Here is a 16,825-nt window from a genome sequence, read left to right on the forward strand (position 1 = left end):
TTATATTGTCATGGTTTTATATTTACTGATATACACAACATTGATCCCGGGGGGCGTATAATCGTCGTTTCTAAAACTTTTTTCAATCTCTTTCCTAGTTACAACCAACATTTTTGATCATTTGTTGAAACAAGTCTTAGCATATATTATGTTTAAGGCGACTAAATAGGTATACATTTTTTTATGCAATACCTACAACTAAAGAACTCATAGTTTCTTAAATACCTTACTCAAGTATTATTTTACTTTACCCGATTTTTTATAAAGTTATTTATTCTATTTTAAAGTATAAAAATAATAGTTTATAAAATATCAGTTCGTTGAGTTAAATATTTAAACATTATATACATTGAAGAATACAATGAATATAAGGATTTTTCGAGTTTTGTTTTGCAATTTAAATAACAAATTTGGTAATTACAAATAAAAAAAAAATGATGTGCAATGTTGAATACTTGAAAATAATATATTACTAGATTTTAAAAATAAATAACCATATCGTATAATTAAAGGATTAAACACGTATGTAATACAAAAATAAACATTATATTTGTGTATTTTGCTTCTTAGATAACCACCAATAAGAAGAAAACTATTACTAAGGTATGATAATAATGAGTTAGGAGTGCTGGGTAAGTCCCGCATAAGAATGTACAAATTATAATCAAGTGAGGGCTGCAATGGAGTCTTCATGCTGTCTCGTCTCTACAAAGGTCTTGAGTTTGGCCATGATCGTCGACCATGAACTGTTCCTTTCGACCTGAAAAACATTAAATAAATGACTGTAATCGAATCGTACGCAGTGGGGCGTAACAATATGGTGGCACGATGGGCAAAAGACGACGGACCCACGAGTACAAGGGGCCCCAGAAAATATAATGGAAACAATTTTAATAATTCTTTTGAAAAATAATTAAAATTTAATTTTAATATGATAACTTTGTTGTTGTAATCCTTATATTATAATTATTTTAAAATTATTATAAAAATTTTACTGTTTTACAAGCATCTTTAACTTCGAAAGATTCAGAATTTTTAAATGTCGGATATATTTATGAGTGAAATTCTAATTATTCGATTTGTTCTAAAAAATAATATCAAAACATTAACTTCAATCAATGGACTTCCTTATCCTATAATAATAAAAAAATCATTCTTTAACAGTAAGTTTTCCTAAGGAATGTATCTATAGTCTATACTCTATACTGTAGTTACTCTGCAGTTTCCTCAATAATTCTAGTTACATCTACTAGAGCTAAATTATCATTTCCAAAATTGAAAATTATAAAAGGATATTTAAGGAGATATTTACTAAAAAATGTAATATTATCTTTTGAGGTTATGGGGTCCATAGAAATGCATAAAAAATTATGGTCTACCGGATTTTTTAATTCCGAGTGTCTTGCAGTCAATCCTAATCAAGGCACTACACACTACATAAATAGTGAGTACATAAACAAACAATCGTCGTTACCCTTCCTCTTATCCACTTCGACAGCCCGGACAGGTTCTTGGGCTGCTCGTACCTGCTGTCCACTAGCAGGATAGCGCCCCAATCGTTCCTGTGCCTGATACACCGTCCGAGTGCTTGGTTCAACGCTCTGTAGGCCTGAATCTGATACCACTCCCAGCCGGGCAACAGACCTTTGTTCTTGTGGTGTTTATCGTTGTAGTCTTTTTTGTGTGTCACGGCCGCATCCTTATAATTAGGAAACGGAATTCCGACCTAAAACAAAAAATAAAACTTAACGAATCTCCACGAAGACTGTATTATTATGACTTATTACGTGTCAACAGCGTTAATGTACAGAGAGTGTACATATGCACATATTTTTTTGTTTTTTCGTTATCCGCATTTCCAACGATGAAAAAAATAAAACGAAAGCGCTGATTTGTTTCAAATGTGATATCGAGTCAGTAATTTATATTCATACTTAATTTTATATTTTATATAGTTTTATAATACATTTAGGTACTTCAGATTATGAAACTAAAAATAAAGCCTATAGCCGTTAAAAAAGTTTATATAATTTAATTGATTCACAGTTCACCAATAAACATAATTAGGTAGTGCTAAAAATAAGGTAAAAAAATATCTTGGCGATATCAAACGTCTCAAATATTTAGAATTTTCCCGAAACATCATTATAGTTTTCAAAACAGAACGAGCCGTGTTCGATGTGAAAGTAAACGTATATTAGACACATCATAAATTTTAAAATAATATACATGGCGTATTCCCCAACTGCGCGAGGTCGTGTATTTATTTACGTTCGCGCGAATCGTTACTTACAGCCACCACCGCTCGGGCGTTGTTGTCCGAGAAATCCAACCCTTCGCTGATTTTGCCGCGGTACACGGCCAGGAAGAGCGCGCCGCTTGGGCCCTTCTCGTCCCCGCGGACGGCCGCATAATACTTGGTCATCAACTCCTCGAGCTGGTCGCCCCGGCGGGGCTCGCACATTACCACCTTGATCCGTCTGAGGCGGTCCAGTTGTCCGGTGACCTGCCACCGGTTGTACAGCTTCTCCATGAGCATGTACGACGGCATGAAGCACAGCACGCCATGCGGCACGGCGGCGCACACGTCCCACAGCACTTTGCCCATCTCGTCCTGGTAATTGTACGTGTTGATGTTCCGGTACTGGCCGTTGAGGTCCGTCCCGTCCGGCCCGACGCTCACCGACGACACCCAACACTGGTCCGGCTTGATGACGTGGCCTGCTTCCAGGGCGATCGGGAACTGCGTGCCGAGCTCGGACTGGAACGACTGCATCGGCGACAGGGTGCCGGACGTGAGGATGATGGTGCGGGCCGTCGACTTCAGTTCGCCGAACACGGCCGCCGGGTTCAAGCACAGGAAGCTGATCACGTTTTTCCACACCGGCCGCGAGTCGTCGGGTTGCGCCGCAGCATTGATCCACCCGCCTATGCCCGTCGTCTTTATCTGCGCAGTGCCACGAGAATAATCATAAGCCATAATTGTACATAGTATTATATTATAATATAAGTTTATACGTGATATAGGTACCTATTATAATAGCTGTTCTATACTATAAACCTATATAGTATATACATGCGTACATCATACATCATACATATTATTATGCTCTATATGGTTGTTCCATTAACAAATATGATTATTACCATCTTGATATTAAAAATCAAACTACCATATTTTATACTTAAAAAAAATAACGGGTAGAATTAAACTAAATCGACCCACATTCCGCAACGGATCGGACTGAGACCAAATCTATAGTCAAAAAATTAATTTACTAAAAGAAACAAAACTATACCTACAGTTAAATTTATATTTTAACCCTAAAAAATTGTACTCTATATGTTGAGTAAATAGTAGTTACAAATCAACTTTGTAAATATTATGCTATGGCCTATTAGCTACAAGTATTTTTTAGATCAATAAAAAAAATTCATCAAATCAAAGAAGTGAAGTATAGGTATGTGATATATATGATGAAGCTATTATTACGACAAGTTCCGCTTGTTTCTACAGTAATCAGTAATTATTAAATATGATTTGTGACTTTATGATCTTTTGAAAAAATAATACTACTGCGAAGTTATACACTATATACCTATTCTTATTAGTTATTTTTTCGCCATTATTCAAGTTCCGTTGGTAATACATTTGAGTAACTACGCGGTATTTTTTAAATGTTTTAACGTTTGTTTAATTTATTATCCTTTCCGAGCCTTGCCTATGGTATACTGATAGACGTCTAATAGTACCTACCTAAGGAAAATAAATACTTTAATACAGGATGAGTCACCCTGAAATAATTCGTAAACCGTTTGTATGGGTTGATCGGGCCCCCTCAATGCCCGCTGCACTTATAATTTATAGTTATATTAATGTTTTGTTTTCTATATGTTTCAATAAAAAGCTATGTATGTGACTTACATTTCGTTCTTTGTGGTCATATTTCTTTAATTCCATGATCTTCTCTAGAGAAACGTGGTAATCAAATTTGTACTTCTCATCATATAACAAACTAAACACCGAACAAATCGACGACAATAAAGTTTTAGTCGCATTTGTAATAGCCGCATCGACATTATCTTGGGACGAACGGTTTTCTATCGCTTCATTCTCGTCTTTTTCTACCAAATCACTATCTTCCTTTTCTACCAATTCATTTTCCCCATTTTCTTTTGTATCCATTTTCGTATCGTCGGGTTCACTTTCTTCGGCCGAATCAGCCAAAACTGTTTCACAATCTTTCTGAAAAAAAACACAAAAATAATGATTTGTGGTTAAACCGATAGTTGCAATTTTAATTTTGGATTATATACAGACTTTGAACTTTTCGAAGGCCGTCAACCCGATACCAAAATCGTCAAAACTGGCTATGGTGTATGTCCCAGTCCACGATACAACGCCGCGATTATAATCGTCGTAATTTTTAATATCGTTAGACTTTTGATCGATCCACTTTGATAAATCAGACAAATATCGAGCCTATAGCAACCGATAGAAGTTTTATGCATTATACTGTGTAAACTATAATAAATATTGATATCTAATTTTTACACAAGTAAAATTCATATATTATATGCCAATATACATTATAATCGTACGTGCGGTTACATTATAACGATTTTACAAATTGTAACAATGATAATTGATAATAATATGTAATATACGAATATAGTCGAACAGACATAATAAACACTTACCAGCCTTGAGTATGACAGTGAATTGCTGCAAGACTTATATACTTTTTCGCAGTCCGCTTTGGCCAAATTCATATTCGTCTGATCCAATTGCAGACTTGCGGCTTCGCGGCATTGATCCTCGATATTATGAGCTTCATCCACGATTATCACGTGGCCTTTTAGTTTCAAGTTCATCTTAAAACAAAAATAATTTCGGGAGATGGCAAGTAAGTATATATTTTATACAAACAAAATTGGTATATGTTATATAATATATTAGATAACCATATACAATTATGATTTACGACATATAATAAGAACGTCGAACATACTGAACTACTGAAGTATAATGTATTTACTTACTGTATTTCTGATAACCGGATCAATGATATAATTGTAAGGACAAAAGACGATTTCGGCAGTTTTGAGCAACAATCGTGTACCGTAGTATGGACAAGAATTTTTAGAAATGCCTAAACGCACTATATCTTCGATATCCCAAACAGATTCCACTCCGAATTTGGCTAATTGGCCATAAGTGCTTATTTTTACGCCACCGTTATCGTAATAACTACACCTATCAATTGTCCTTCTGAACTTTATCGAATTTCTCCGTCTCTGTAATGGAACGCAAATAAATCAAACAAATTTATTCCGTTGTCGTTTTAAAATTCTGCCATTTTATATTCTACTAAGACGAATAATTGTTCAAAATATACTTGGTAATTATTGAAATAATAATAACTATAAATTATTATATTAGTATATTTACTTAAAAGTTAGTTGCATGTTATTACTGTATGAGTTATTTCTAGGAGAACGTTACGCTTACAAGTTACAACCATGTTTGTATTTTAAATCTTATAAGCACGTTACATATTTATCGAATTTGCGTTCAGGTTTAACACGTCTAAATTGAGCATTTTAAAATTTTAATATTTTACATAGGCACTTACTTAACCTAACTATAACCTAACCTAAATTTAAAATATAAGTAGGTACTAAAAACCTCTGAAATGAAACGGTTTGTAACGGTTATCTTTAAATTTGTTATTTAATTAATTTACTCTATAGTATTTAAACTAACGACACTAAACTACATAATAATTTCTCAACATAATTTTGCTACAAAATGTTATCAACACGGTTAATCACACTATTAGAAAGTTGTTAAGTTTTCTCTAATATCTGTCTTCACATTTTAAGTAATTTTATAAATCAGTTTGTGATTTATAAAATGAGATAATATATCTTTCTACGTATCTATTCACCATTCATAACTGATAAAAATACAATATAATTAAGTTTATTAAACTTTTAAACACAAAACTTTATAATAATAAATGGTTTAAAATTTAGTAGGGAAATAAAAAATTATAAACAGGACATCAGTCAAAGACTTAAGAAAATAATAATAATATGCATAAGCATGCTTGAGGTATATTGAAAATAAATAATATTAAAAACAAGTGCATTTTTAAAAAATATTTTGTTCTATGTAAAAGTTGAAATATATTGTAATAACGGCGGTACAACTATAGTTGTTAAATATATTTAAAATTTTAAAAATTTTGTTGTTGTTTTTATATCACTGAATCTCTGTATAAAATTACCAGCGAAATGTTAATACATTTTTTATTCCTTTATAATCTGTAAATTGAAATAATTTAAGGTTTTATTGTAAACAGATTATTGTGCATAAAATGCCTTGAATTAAATGCACTTAAAATCTCAGAAATACAGTAAAAATGCATAATATATAGTATTCATAATTTAAAAATAAAAAATCTCTTAAGTTTGTGTACACTTCAATGACGTACCTACGTATAAATTTTATAAAATATAATAGAGACGAAATAAAAAACCAATTAATAAAATGCTTGTAAAAAGTTTTAGTTAACGCAAATTATTAAATATATCAAGTTAAGTATTAAATAATGAAAAAAAGACAAAAAGAACATGCTAAATAAAAAATTTCAAAAAATGCAAAAATTGCAAAATAATATACTCAAAATTTAATTCATAAAAGTACCTAATTCAAACGTTTTGTTTAGAAAGCTTTATTATACCAGTTATTGTTCTGTGGTAAAAATAATACATTTTTCTACAAATTCGCAGCCCTATAGTTAAAATATTTTTAATTCTACTGTATAGTTAAACGCTTGACTTTTAGTTTCTGCCTAATATAGTTTTATGACATTTACATTCAATTTTGTTTTAAATAGAATGATAAATATTTTAGTTTTTGCAACTATAATGAATAGTAAATAATCACTGCCATAAATAAGGTATGGAGTGTATATCTCGTCATGATTAAGTCACTGTAAAAAATATGTGGCTGTGGAAAGCTGGTCGTTTTTTAATGCATTTAAACCAATATACGCCAAGCGGAAGAAAAAAAATATACTTCCAGAAGTCCAATTTTAAATAAAAAAATATTTGAATTCCTTATTTTCTTTTCTAGGTTATTTGGGAAATGGAATTTCGAAATTTTTTTTAGTAACACTAAAGTAAATGTGAATTTCGAAAAAAAAATTAATTTGGTGCAACCTATACTAATTAAACAATAAACTCACGCACAGTAATGATCAGTCACTACAAAAACAGCACACATCACTCACGGTGGACATAGAATATTTAGTAAATCCGACCCCTAAAAATAGTTTGCTTTCAACAGCCTTAAATTTGAATTCAATGATAATAATAACCATTGTATTCGAAAAACGTTTATTGTGAGCAAAGATAGGGGTTAGTCTATATTACTAAGCAAATTTTAAGATATATTTATATTGCTAGTACTACAGTAATACATTAAGTTGAATTAATTTTTACTGAAAATATAACATGTATTATATTTTATTATTTTAATAGTTAATAGGCATACCTATCCAGTATACACTATACGTATATATACCTATTTATAAAATACCTATATTATGTTAATTAACTTTTAAGTGACTACTGACTTACTGTAAAACAGAGTAATATTTAACCCCACTAATAATATTTGTGAGTTACAACAAAATAACTAAAATCTTTATTCTTTGTTTGTATATCTAATTTTGTTAAAATTTGAATTTCAATCGCTTATAAAAAAAATCTACTATGTATTTTTTTCCCCAATCTTTTAGAAATGTATATGAAATTTTTAAATTCTGACCACGAAATACCAAGTTAGATCTAATTTCTTACCAAAGACCACCTTAAAGTTGAAAATATAGGCACTTTTACTGCTTCAAAAGATGACAACTGACATGAAAAAAACATACATTATTTTAAAATGAATATCTTCATCGCTCCGCTCAGAATTCAAAATGTTCCAGACTGCGGGGTTTTTAAATATGTACATAATTCGATCAATTACTACGTAGGTAGTTTATAATATTTGTTTAACTTTACAATTTATGTCATAAAAATTTTTCTAATTGTAATACTTTTTAATGAATATAATCGTATCTAATATCTGTTATCTCCAAACCAGCTGGTTACTGGCACTTTTAATTTTTATTAATAATCATTAAGTAGTACCCGTCTGTAAATTCTCTAATTTCAAAATGTAGGTACCATACTGTATACTATACTGTTTAATTTGTTATAATATATAATATATAATTATTAATTAATAATCATGCATTATTGAATTGTGTTACGATTTGATCATGTCATGATACTCGAAGTCTTGAAATAAATACTATTAATCAAAATATCCCATAATGTTTCCCCCATTAATAACTAACAAAACCCGTCAATAGTAATATTTTTGCAGCATTTTGTGTACCAACTACCTACCTAATACCTACCGATGAAATGTGATACGGTACATTTTATTGCGCTTTCAATTGTCAATGCCCACCGGCATTTATTATAACAATGGCCAATAAGGATTCAAAGTGTATAGGTAGGTACACAAATGTTTTTCTAAACCAGTTACAATTATATTTGGTTGGGGTCGCGTTTCGATGTTAAGAATAATGCGTTTGTTTTGTATTTTACAATACACATGGAATCGTATATATAAACATTCAACGGGATGTAATAAATTCCAATACATCTGAACCGTACACTTACCGCTTTCGGATCTAATAAATCCCTACATAGTTCGGTTTTTGATTTGTATGATATCTGGGGGTAGTATATATTAGAATCTTGAATACATGTGTGTTCGCGACTTGCTAACACGCAACTCCTAAAGAGTAAATAAAAACATATTATCAGTTACAATTATCATAAATGAGACACGTTTTTATCTCAGCTTACTTGGCGGTATTGAAACTAGTTCTTTGTAACTCTTTTATAACCTGTTCAATTTGTTTATGAGTTCTCGTACAGAAGTATATCACAGGGATAACTGGTCTAAATAAAAAACATGTCTTAAATTAACAATTAAAAATGAGTACCTGCAGAATTAGAATTGATTGTAGGTATATGTATGGTACTAATACCATTACTTTTATAAGTAATAATTTAGGTACGGTGTTAATCATAGTATATATAAATATATTATAAAAAATAATAAATGTGATATAATATAAAAATAAAAACAAGTATTTAGAAAATAATTTATGAAAAATATGTATTTTAATTTTTTAGAGCTTAGAGCTTATTAGAAATTATTACAAATCAGCAATTGGCTAAGGTTGACTAATGTTGACTAAGAGGTTTGCGATAGTTATTTTTAATTCCCATCTCTAAAAACATGTACATCAGCATCCCCACGCCGACAAACGTATTTATTTATTTTATATACCATGATAGAGTAAATTAAAAATGTAATATAAATTACTTCAAAAATAATTATATTACAAAAGCAAAAAAATAATAATTTAAAACTGAAATAATTGAATTGAATATAGCGTTATAATATAGAGTTGAATCATATTATACGTTGAGGAAAAATATTTTAAATTTCTTTCACAACAAAAACTAAACAATGCATTATTTTTAGACAATAATATATTGCTATATAGTGGTGAATTGTAAAATAATAATACTCCTTAAAATATGTTACCTCGATTTTTTCGGCATATTAGTTCCTGTTTGAGGTGCGATTTTTTCGTCTTCGTCTTCTGTCATCAAACTGTTGTTAGCGCTGGAGTCATTAGTCATTATTGATTCGTCATTTGACATGCTCTTTTCGTCGGAAACGTCCTGTAAACAGAACAAATATGATAAATTTAATGTTCTCTTTCTTCATTATTATACCTGGTCGCGAAAATCCACTCACTAAATCTCTGCTCTTATTTAATTTTCTCTTTTTACCAGGCTGTTTAAATACGGCCATTTCTTCTTCCGAATCATCGCTAATAGTGATGGCCGTTGGTAAACATAATCCTTTATTTTTAGCGGGTGAAATATTAGTTTCTGTAAAAAAAAAAACATGAAATATTCGCTAGGCGAAGACGTCCGGTATTATAATTGAATGCGGTGCGGCATAACGTCGGGCAAAGAGGGGGCAAATATCATCCGATGATAGCCAACTTTTCGTTTGTATGTAAACGGATTCAAGCTTATCCGGAACGGATATTATACGCCATATACTGCTTGCGCCCTGTGGGGATATTATTAATCGCGTTTTCCTTCCCCATTTATTTTTAATAATGACAAACCGGAGGGTTTCACAAAAATCCTTTTGTGAAAAGCCCCCCAGGGAGGATATTTGCTTGATATAGAAGTTATTATAAGAATTTTCTCTCGGTTTATTTTTTTAATTTTTTTTTTATTTGCCTCGGTTAAAGTAGAGAAGAACAAAGAAAGATGACGTCGAGTAACAAGCAAAAACAGTGCACCGTACTCTTCCTTCATCATAGCGACATATCCAATAAATATATACAACTATACGAGCATGCGTATATATTTAAATTGTAATTAACTTAAAATTGATTCTATATAGATATATACGCCTTTGAAAATATAAAATACAAGGTACATAATAATTATTATTTATAGGATGCAACACATTTCTGCTAGCATAATACTGTATAATGAAGTCACGTGTCGCATCAATATCGACCGTTCAGAGTTGAACCTTTCAAAGACAATATAATATGTTAACATGTGCCTATATATTATATTATTTCTACTTTATGTACTTATATTAAATTATACCGAAAATATATAAACATTTGTATCTACGGTAAACCGAAATGTCGAAATACCATATTATATTGATATCATAATGATAGCATAAAATAGTATGAATGCAACAAAAAAATATGTATGTATAGGTATAGATACAATAATATATTGCCAATAAGTTCGTACTGTAGTATCGTTAAAAATATCGAAGCCAGCCAGTAGGGATATACAAGATGTAACAGAATAACCCAACAAATTAAATAACATTTGTTCTAACCAATATTAAATATATTTTTTTGATATTTAATTTATAGACGCTTGCACACAAATACATTGTACTTATTTTTTTTTAATCCAAAAATAAAAAATTCAAAATAGCTATAGTTTTTATGATCAATTTCGAAATCTAATATACTTAGAAAATGTTGATACTAAAAACATTTATTTGAGTCAAGTAGTTTATTTTTCCCAATTCTTTAAAATATCAAGATTTTTTTGGAGTAAGTGCCTAAATTAATTCGAAACGAAACGTAAAAACCTTTTTCAAAATATATTCTTTTTGAGAATTTTCAGACATAAGTAAATCTTAAATTATTAGTTATCTATGTGTATAATTTCCATGATTTTTCGCAAACGTTTAACTTGTACAAATATTTCATTTTTATTTGCCAGTTTTTTTTGTTACACATTACATCCTGTAAATTATACGAGTGTATAGATATATAGAAAGACTTAATATAGGATTGGATGGAGTAAAGTTATTAAATATTTACATATATACCTATAAGTAAATTACACATTGTGATGGTATAATATAATGACGGCTTGGTTAAAAAAAACATTTTCATTTTATAATAGAAACATATTAGTTTTTTAAGACAACAAATTAAAAATAAATGTCCTGCAGGATTATATAAATGTTAGTTTATTAAATTAACTATAGAAAACTCTATTCAGTTTATATTTGAGTGTTCAACAATTCGACCAGAAGATGCTATAATTAACAAGCAACACAAGTGTTTTAGAAGTTAATTTCCTTCTCTGAAGCAAAATAATGTTTAGTTTTTAATGACTTCCTGAGATTAATCTTCAGGTTACACACTTATACGTCTTTGAATTAAAATTTGTTTGCAGACTCTTAAGCATTAATAGAACGACAAGGGTTGAATTATATACATATAACATAAGTACTTGTTTTACTTAAACAAAATATAGTTTATTCTTTTGTGTTACATCACAGATTTACATAATAAATGAATAAAAGTCTCAATCTCTTAAACAACGTTCCAAATATATATTTTTACGTATATACATATATAGATATATATATTACAGTAAAGTGAGTAAAGTATTATACATTTTAATTCATTATTTTAAGCTGCATAGTTGTGATAAAGAGCATATCTGTTTAAAAATATCAAGATAATATCATATCTAAAGATGATTCCCATATTATTAAGGTATATAGCTTACAAAAAATCATTATTTAAAATACTGCACAATTATAATATTGTTTAAACGATGTAAGCACTAAGTAATAGATAACACTTTAGATATAACTTTAAAGAAAGTAGTCCTTAGCAGCAAGGGTGATGTATATTCGTAAATGCCTTGTTATGTAATTGTTATTATTTTTAGTTAAGAGTAATGTACTCATTTAAAATTAATAAACGATGGCGGTGCTGTCAATGTAATGCTTAAGCAGTTCTGGCAGCGTTGTCGATGCCAAAAAAAAAAAAGCGGGTAAGTTTATTTAATGTGAAATGTGCTTTTAAATATTCGTAATTATTAGTTGATTAATTCTTAAAAGAATCTAGGTACCTATACATAGGTTATAGTATTATACATAGGTACATATATATATATTATAAATAGAGAGGGATTTTATAAACACAAGTAATTTACGCATAAATTAACAAGTACTTATCAAAAATACAAACAAGTTATACAACATTTTAAGTATATAATAAACTATACTATTATTACTATAATTGCTGTTAAGATGGCATAAAAAAGCGGTTCGTCTTTTTTTTATGATGTTATAAACATATATATATATAATATATATATATAATCGGACGTATCCTGACTGACTAAGGTAAAGCTATTATAACTATGATATCTAGAGACTTAAAATGTTCATGGTACCTTTGTACCACCGTTTATGGGTGGACGCTATAAGAAAGGATTTTCCAAAATTCGTATTTTAAAGAGGGGCTCACGCTCACCCAAGGATTTTGAGATTCACGATAAAACTTGAAACATTTTGTTTTATAAATATTTGCCAATGGTTACAGATTTTAATAGCAATTGTAGAAATTAGTATTTGTTTTGTTTATAATTGGTTACTCTGGCAGATGATGTAAGAGCATAGCAGCATGCATCAAATTGTCACGTTTATGACCTCAAATAAAGTCATTGATATCTTAAAACAAATATGTTAGTTTATTAATTGTAAAATGATACTTCTAAATGTGTGTAACCTATATAGGTACTTAAAGATAACTTGACTGATTTCGACAAAAATGTTGGAAATTGATCTTAGAGATATCAGGAAAGCTTAGAGAGTAGTTTGAACCACGTAATATCGGAAGTATACCAAGAGCTATAATATCTGAACTGAGTTAAGTATACACTAATTACGAAATTAAACCAATATAAGCTAGTATAGTTTTAACCTAATATACAACAACTTTTATCATTTTTATTGGAATAGGATGACCTAGTATCGACGGAAATAAATAGACGCACTTCGAACATAGAGATGCAAAAATAATGGCCGTAGATTAATATAGTGTTTAGGTACTTGATTAAAAAACAAACGTTGGCTCAAATACTACTAATTAACTTTGTTAAATGATAATTAAAATCATAAAATTCGTATTTTAAATACAAAGGGAAAATAAATATAAGAGGTACTCACACGGGGATTTTTGGGTTAACGCAAAACGAATATTTTTTGTTTATATAAGGTTAGTTCATTTGTTATAGAAAACAAAATAGTTATTATTTTTTTTTTATATAAATATATTTGTATAAAAATGTTTTTACCATCCATAATTATTTACTGCCTAGTTATATAATATAATATGTAACCAAATAATGGCACCCCTATAAGTAAACAAAAAATAATGTTGTTTTTGCGTGAGCTGAAAAAATTCACGTATGAACTCTCTTTTAGTTACCTATAGGTAAGTATAGGGATTAAAAAAATAAATTATAAACACCCTCTAAATCTCAAGGAATCTATAATTGGTATAACTTTTTATTGAAAACAGTCCAGTAGTATTTAAAATATATCAAAACTATTATATTAGATCAATTATAATATTATATTATTATCATTAACCTAACCTGTGGCAATTATTTATAAAAAAAAAATACTAATTTCAACTAATTCGCTTTTATTACTATATTATAATTTGCAATAACAATGGCAACCATCTATGTTCCAAAATCCCACAGAAAAAACGCTTTTCATATTTTTCCAACTTTTCTTTCCGTAAAAGCCTCTTTTGGATTTCGGATTATTTACGAACATACTTTTAAAAAAATTAGCCGTATCGGTCCAGCTGTTCTCGACTGATGCGGTTACCAACAGACAGAATTTCATTTTTGTTATAATATAGGAGATAATTTTAGACCTGTATATTATAATTGGTCAAAACCACCCAAATGCGAAGGTGTTAAAATTCTGTTTACGTAGATATATTTAACGGAGTAAAAGTCTGGATAAATACACGGACATTTAATTTGTCACGGCGGACATCGCCGAACGGGATCAGTTAGTTACCTATAATACACATACATTTATATAACGTATACATAATATACGCTGCAGCAAGGAAGGTATATGCTGGTATACGGTATACGGTTCTTCAGCGGTCCCACCAGAATATATTCGACTACGATGTGTCACGCGCGGGTGGATCAACTGCCGGCCGGAAGCGGTCGCGGGGGCTCGCTGCAGGGGGTCGCGGAGCGGTGGCTATATAGGGCGGCGGCGGCCGTACCGCGATTATACCTATATCGATCGTCGCGCGCGGCCATTTTATCGTCGTCACGGCGGCACCGGACTTCCGTGGTGCGCGTCCGGCCCGGCGCGTTTTTATTGGACGCCGCGCGGCTCACGGACGACGACACGTCCGCCGCCACCGCCGCGCACAGCATATTTTATATACATATATGGACACGTGAACGCCGGTCGGTCCGTCGCGGCTTCTCGTTGCCAAGGGATACGCCGCGTTATTCACACTTGAAATATAAATCGCTCTCCCACGCGCCCCTCGCTCTTGTGATATGCCACCACACAACGCGCGCGCACGCTTAGCTTTTTCGCTTGTTCTCGATCTCCTCATCACGTGCAGCGCCGCTGCGCGAATTATATCCATTTGTACCACGCGTATATATGTAATGTATATAAATATATATTATATTGGTATATCATATGATATAATATCACGAAAATATCCATTATACATATTTCTTTTCGACATTAGGTAAATAGTAAATACGTACTTGTCGAAACCCCACCGTATAGTTATCGTGTTTAGCTCGTGACAGATGATCTATTTTGGGAAATATTTTAGGAAATAACTATATTTTGCGAGACATTTTATGTCATAATAATATATTAGTACGTTGCTGGCTTTCGTTATTGTATTACCTGCTACTTTGTTCAAACCAATATTAAATTACAATAGTAAAATGAATTTTAGTGAATTACTTACGGTTGTTTTCAGCAATGATACAGGATATAAATTTTTACAAAAAAATAATGTTATTAAAGTGAGTGAAACTTGTGAAAATTGCCATATAATGACTATTAAGGGATCGCGATGGCGGTGTCAGAAAAAAATTTGCCGGAAGGAAAAGGGTTTAAGAGTTGATAATTGGCTAACTGGTTCTAGACTACCAATACACACAATTGTCCATTTCATATACTACTGGGCCCAAGAAATGTCTTCAGCAACATTTTGTAAACGTGAACTTAAAATGGGGCAAAATGCTGTGGTCGACTGGAGTAATTATCTACGTGAGGTATATGTATGGAAGTTAGAAAATAATCAAAATGAAGAAATTGGTGTTCCCGGTCTTTTTGTCGAAATAGATGAAAGTTTATTTGTGCGTAGGAAAAATAATGCTGGACGTATTCTGCCACAGCAATGGATTCTCGGTGGGATATATCAGGGAACCAAAGCGTGTTTTATTGTTATAGTATACAGCTGATGGATCGGAGAAAACGTTGCTACCTATAATACAAAAATATATAAGACCTGGCTCAATAATTATGTCAGATTGTTGGAAAGCTTACAATAATTTGCAGCAAGCGGGATTCCAACATAATACTGTTAACCACACCTATAATTTTGTTGATCCGGACACAGAGGCACACACACAAAACATCGAGAGGTTGTGGGGATCTGCTAAATGGGGAAATAAAAAACGTCGTGGAACCAATAGAAATTTTCTGGAATCGTATTTGGCAGAATTTATGTGGAGAACACGTCTAGGAAAATAAGATGCATTTGAAACTATATTAAAAGATATTTCTGAGTTCTGGCCTCCTTTGTAAATTTATATTATTTTATTTTTTATTTTTTTATTGTTTATTTTATTATATTTTAATATATTTTATTTATGGCAGGGCGATAACAAACAAGTACCATTTATTAAGTACCTATTGCATTTATTAAAATAGACACATGTAGGTACCAACGATACACCTAGAATCTAGATAATAGAAAATGTCATATTTCATAAAACTTAAAAAAGAGGGTTCATACTTTGGTCTTGAAATCATTGAAATGTGATATATTATATTATTATATTATGATTCCATTTTTGTATCAAATTTAATGAATTGGAAATTATTATATAAGTCTTATCAAGTTGAAAAAAACAAATGTTAATTGAACCTTTCATCCAGCTTAAAACGCTAATCTGATAAAAAAAAATGAACAATGTGAATGGATAATATTAACAAGCATATATACCTATACAGTTTTAGAGAACCCTTCGCGAAATAATCCCAGAAATCCCGGTGTATTTTATTGTTACATGCATTTGT

At 30.8% G+C, this 16,825-nt stretch overlaps 1 protein-coding gene across 2 annotated transcripts in view; it reads right to left on the reverse strand.

Annotated features, from left to right (window-relative positions):
* Positions 1-447: 447 nt before the first annotated feature.
* The window catches only part of LOC132943237 (Fanconi anemia group J protein homolog), a 48,420-nt gene continuing 32,042 nt past the window's right edge, over positions 448-16,825 (reverse strand). For both annotated transcript variants that reach the window (XM_061012125.1, XM_061012126.1), the window contains 11 exons: positions 9,905-10,041; positions 9,689-9,828; positions 8,938-9,033; positions 8,749-8,866; positions 5,044-5,298; positions 4,702-4,875; positions 4,322-4,483; positions 3,926-4,246; positions 2,294-2,947; positions 1,475-1,726; positions 448-760 (listed from right to left, as the gene is read on the reverse strand). In XM_061012125.1, coding sequence (XP_060868108.1) covers positions 665-760; positions 1,475-1,726; positions 2,294-2,947; positions 3,926-4,246; positions 4,322-4,483; positions 4,702-4,875; positions 5,044-5,298; positions 8,749-8,866; positions 8,938-9,033; positions 9,689-9,828; positions 9,905-10,041 — 2,405 coding nt within the window. In that variant the 3' untranslated portion in view covers positions 448-664. The remainder of the gene's footprint in view (positions 761-1,474; positions 1,727-2,293; positions 2,948-3,925; positions 4,247-4,321; positions 4,484-4,701; positions 4,876-5,043; positions 5,299-8,748; positions 8,867-8,937; positions 9,034-9,688; positions 9,829-9,904; positions 10,042-16,825) is intronic.

The sequence above is a fragment of the Metopolophium dirhodum genome, chromosome 4, assembly GCF_019925205.1.
Source record: "Metopolophium dirhodum isolate CAU chromosome 4, ASM1992520v1, whole genome shotgun sequence".
Lineage (NCBI taxonomy): Eukaryota > Metazoa > Arthropoda > Insecta > Hemiptera > Aphididae > Metopolophium > Metopolophium dirhodum.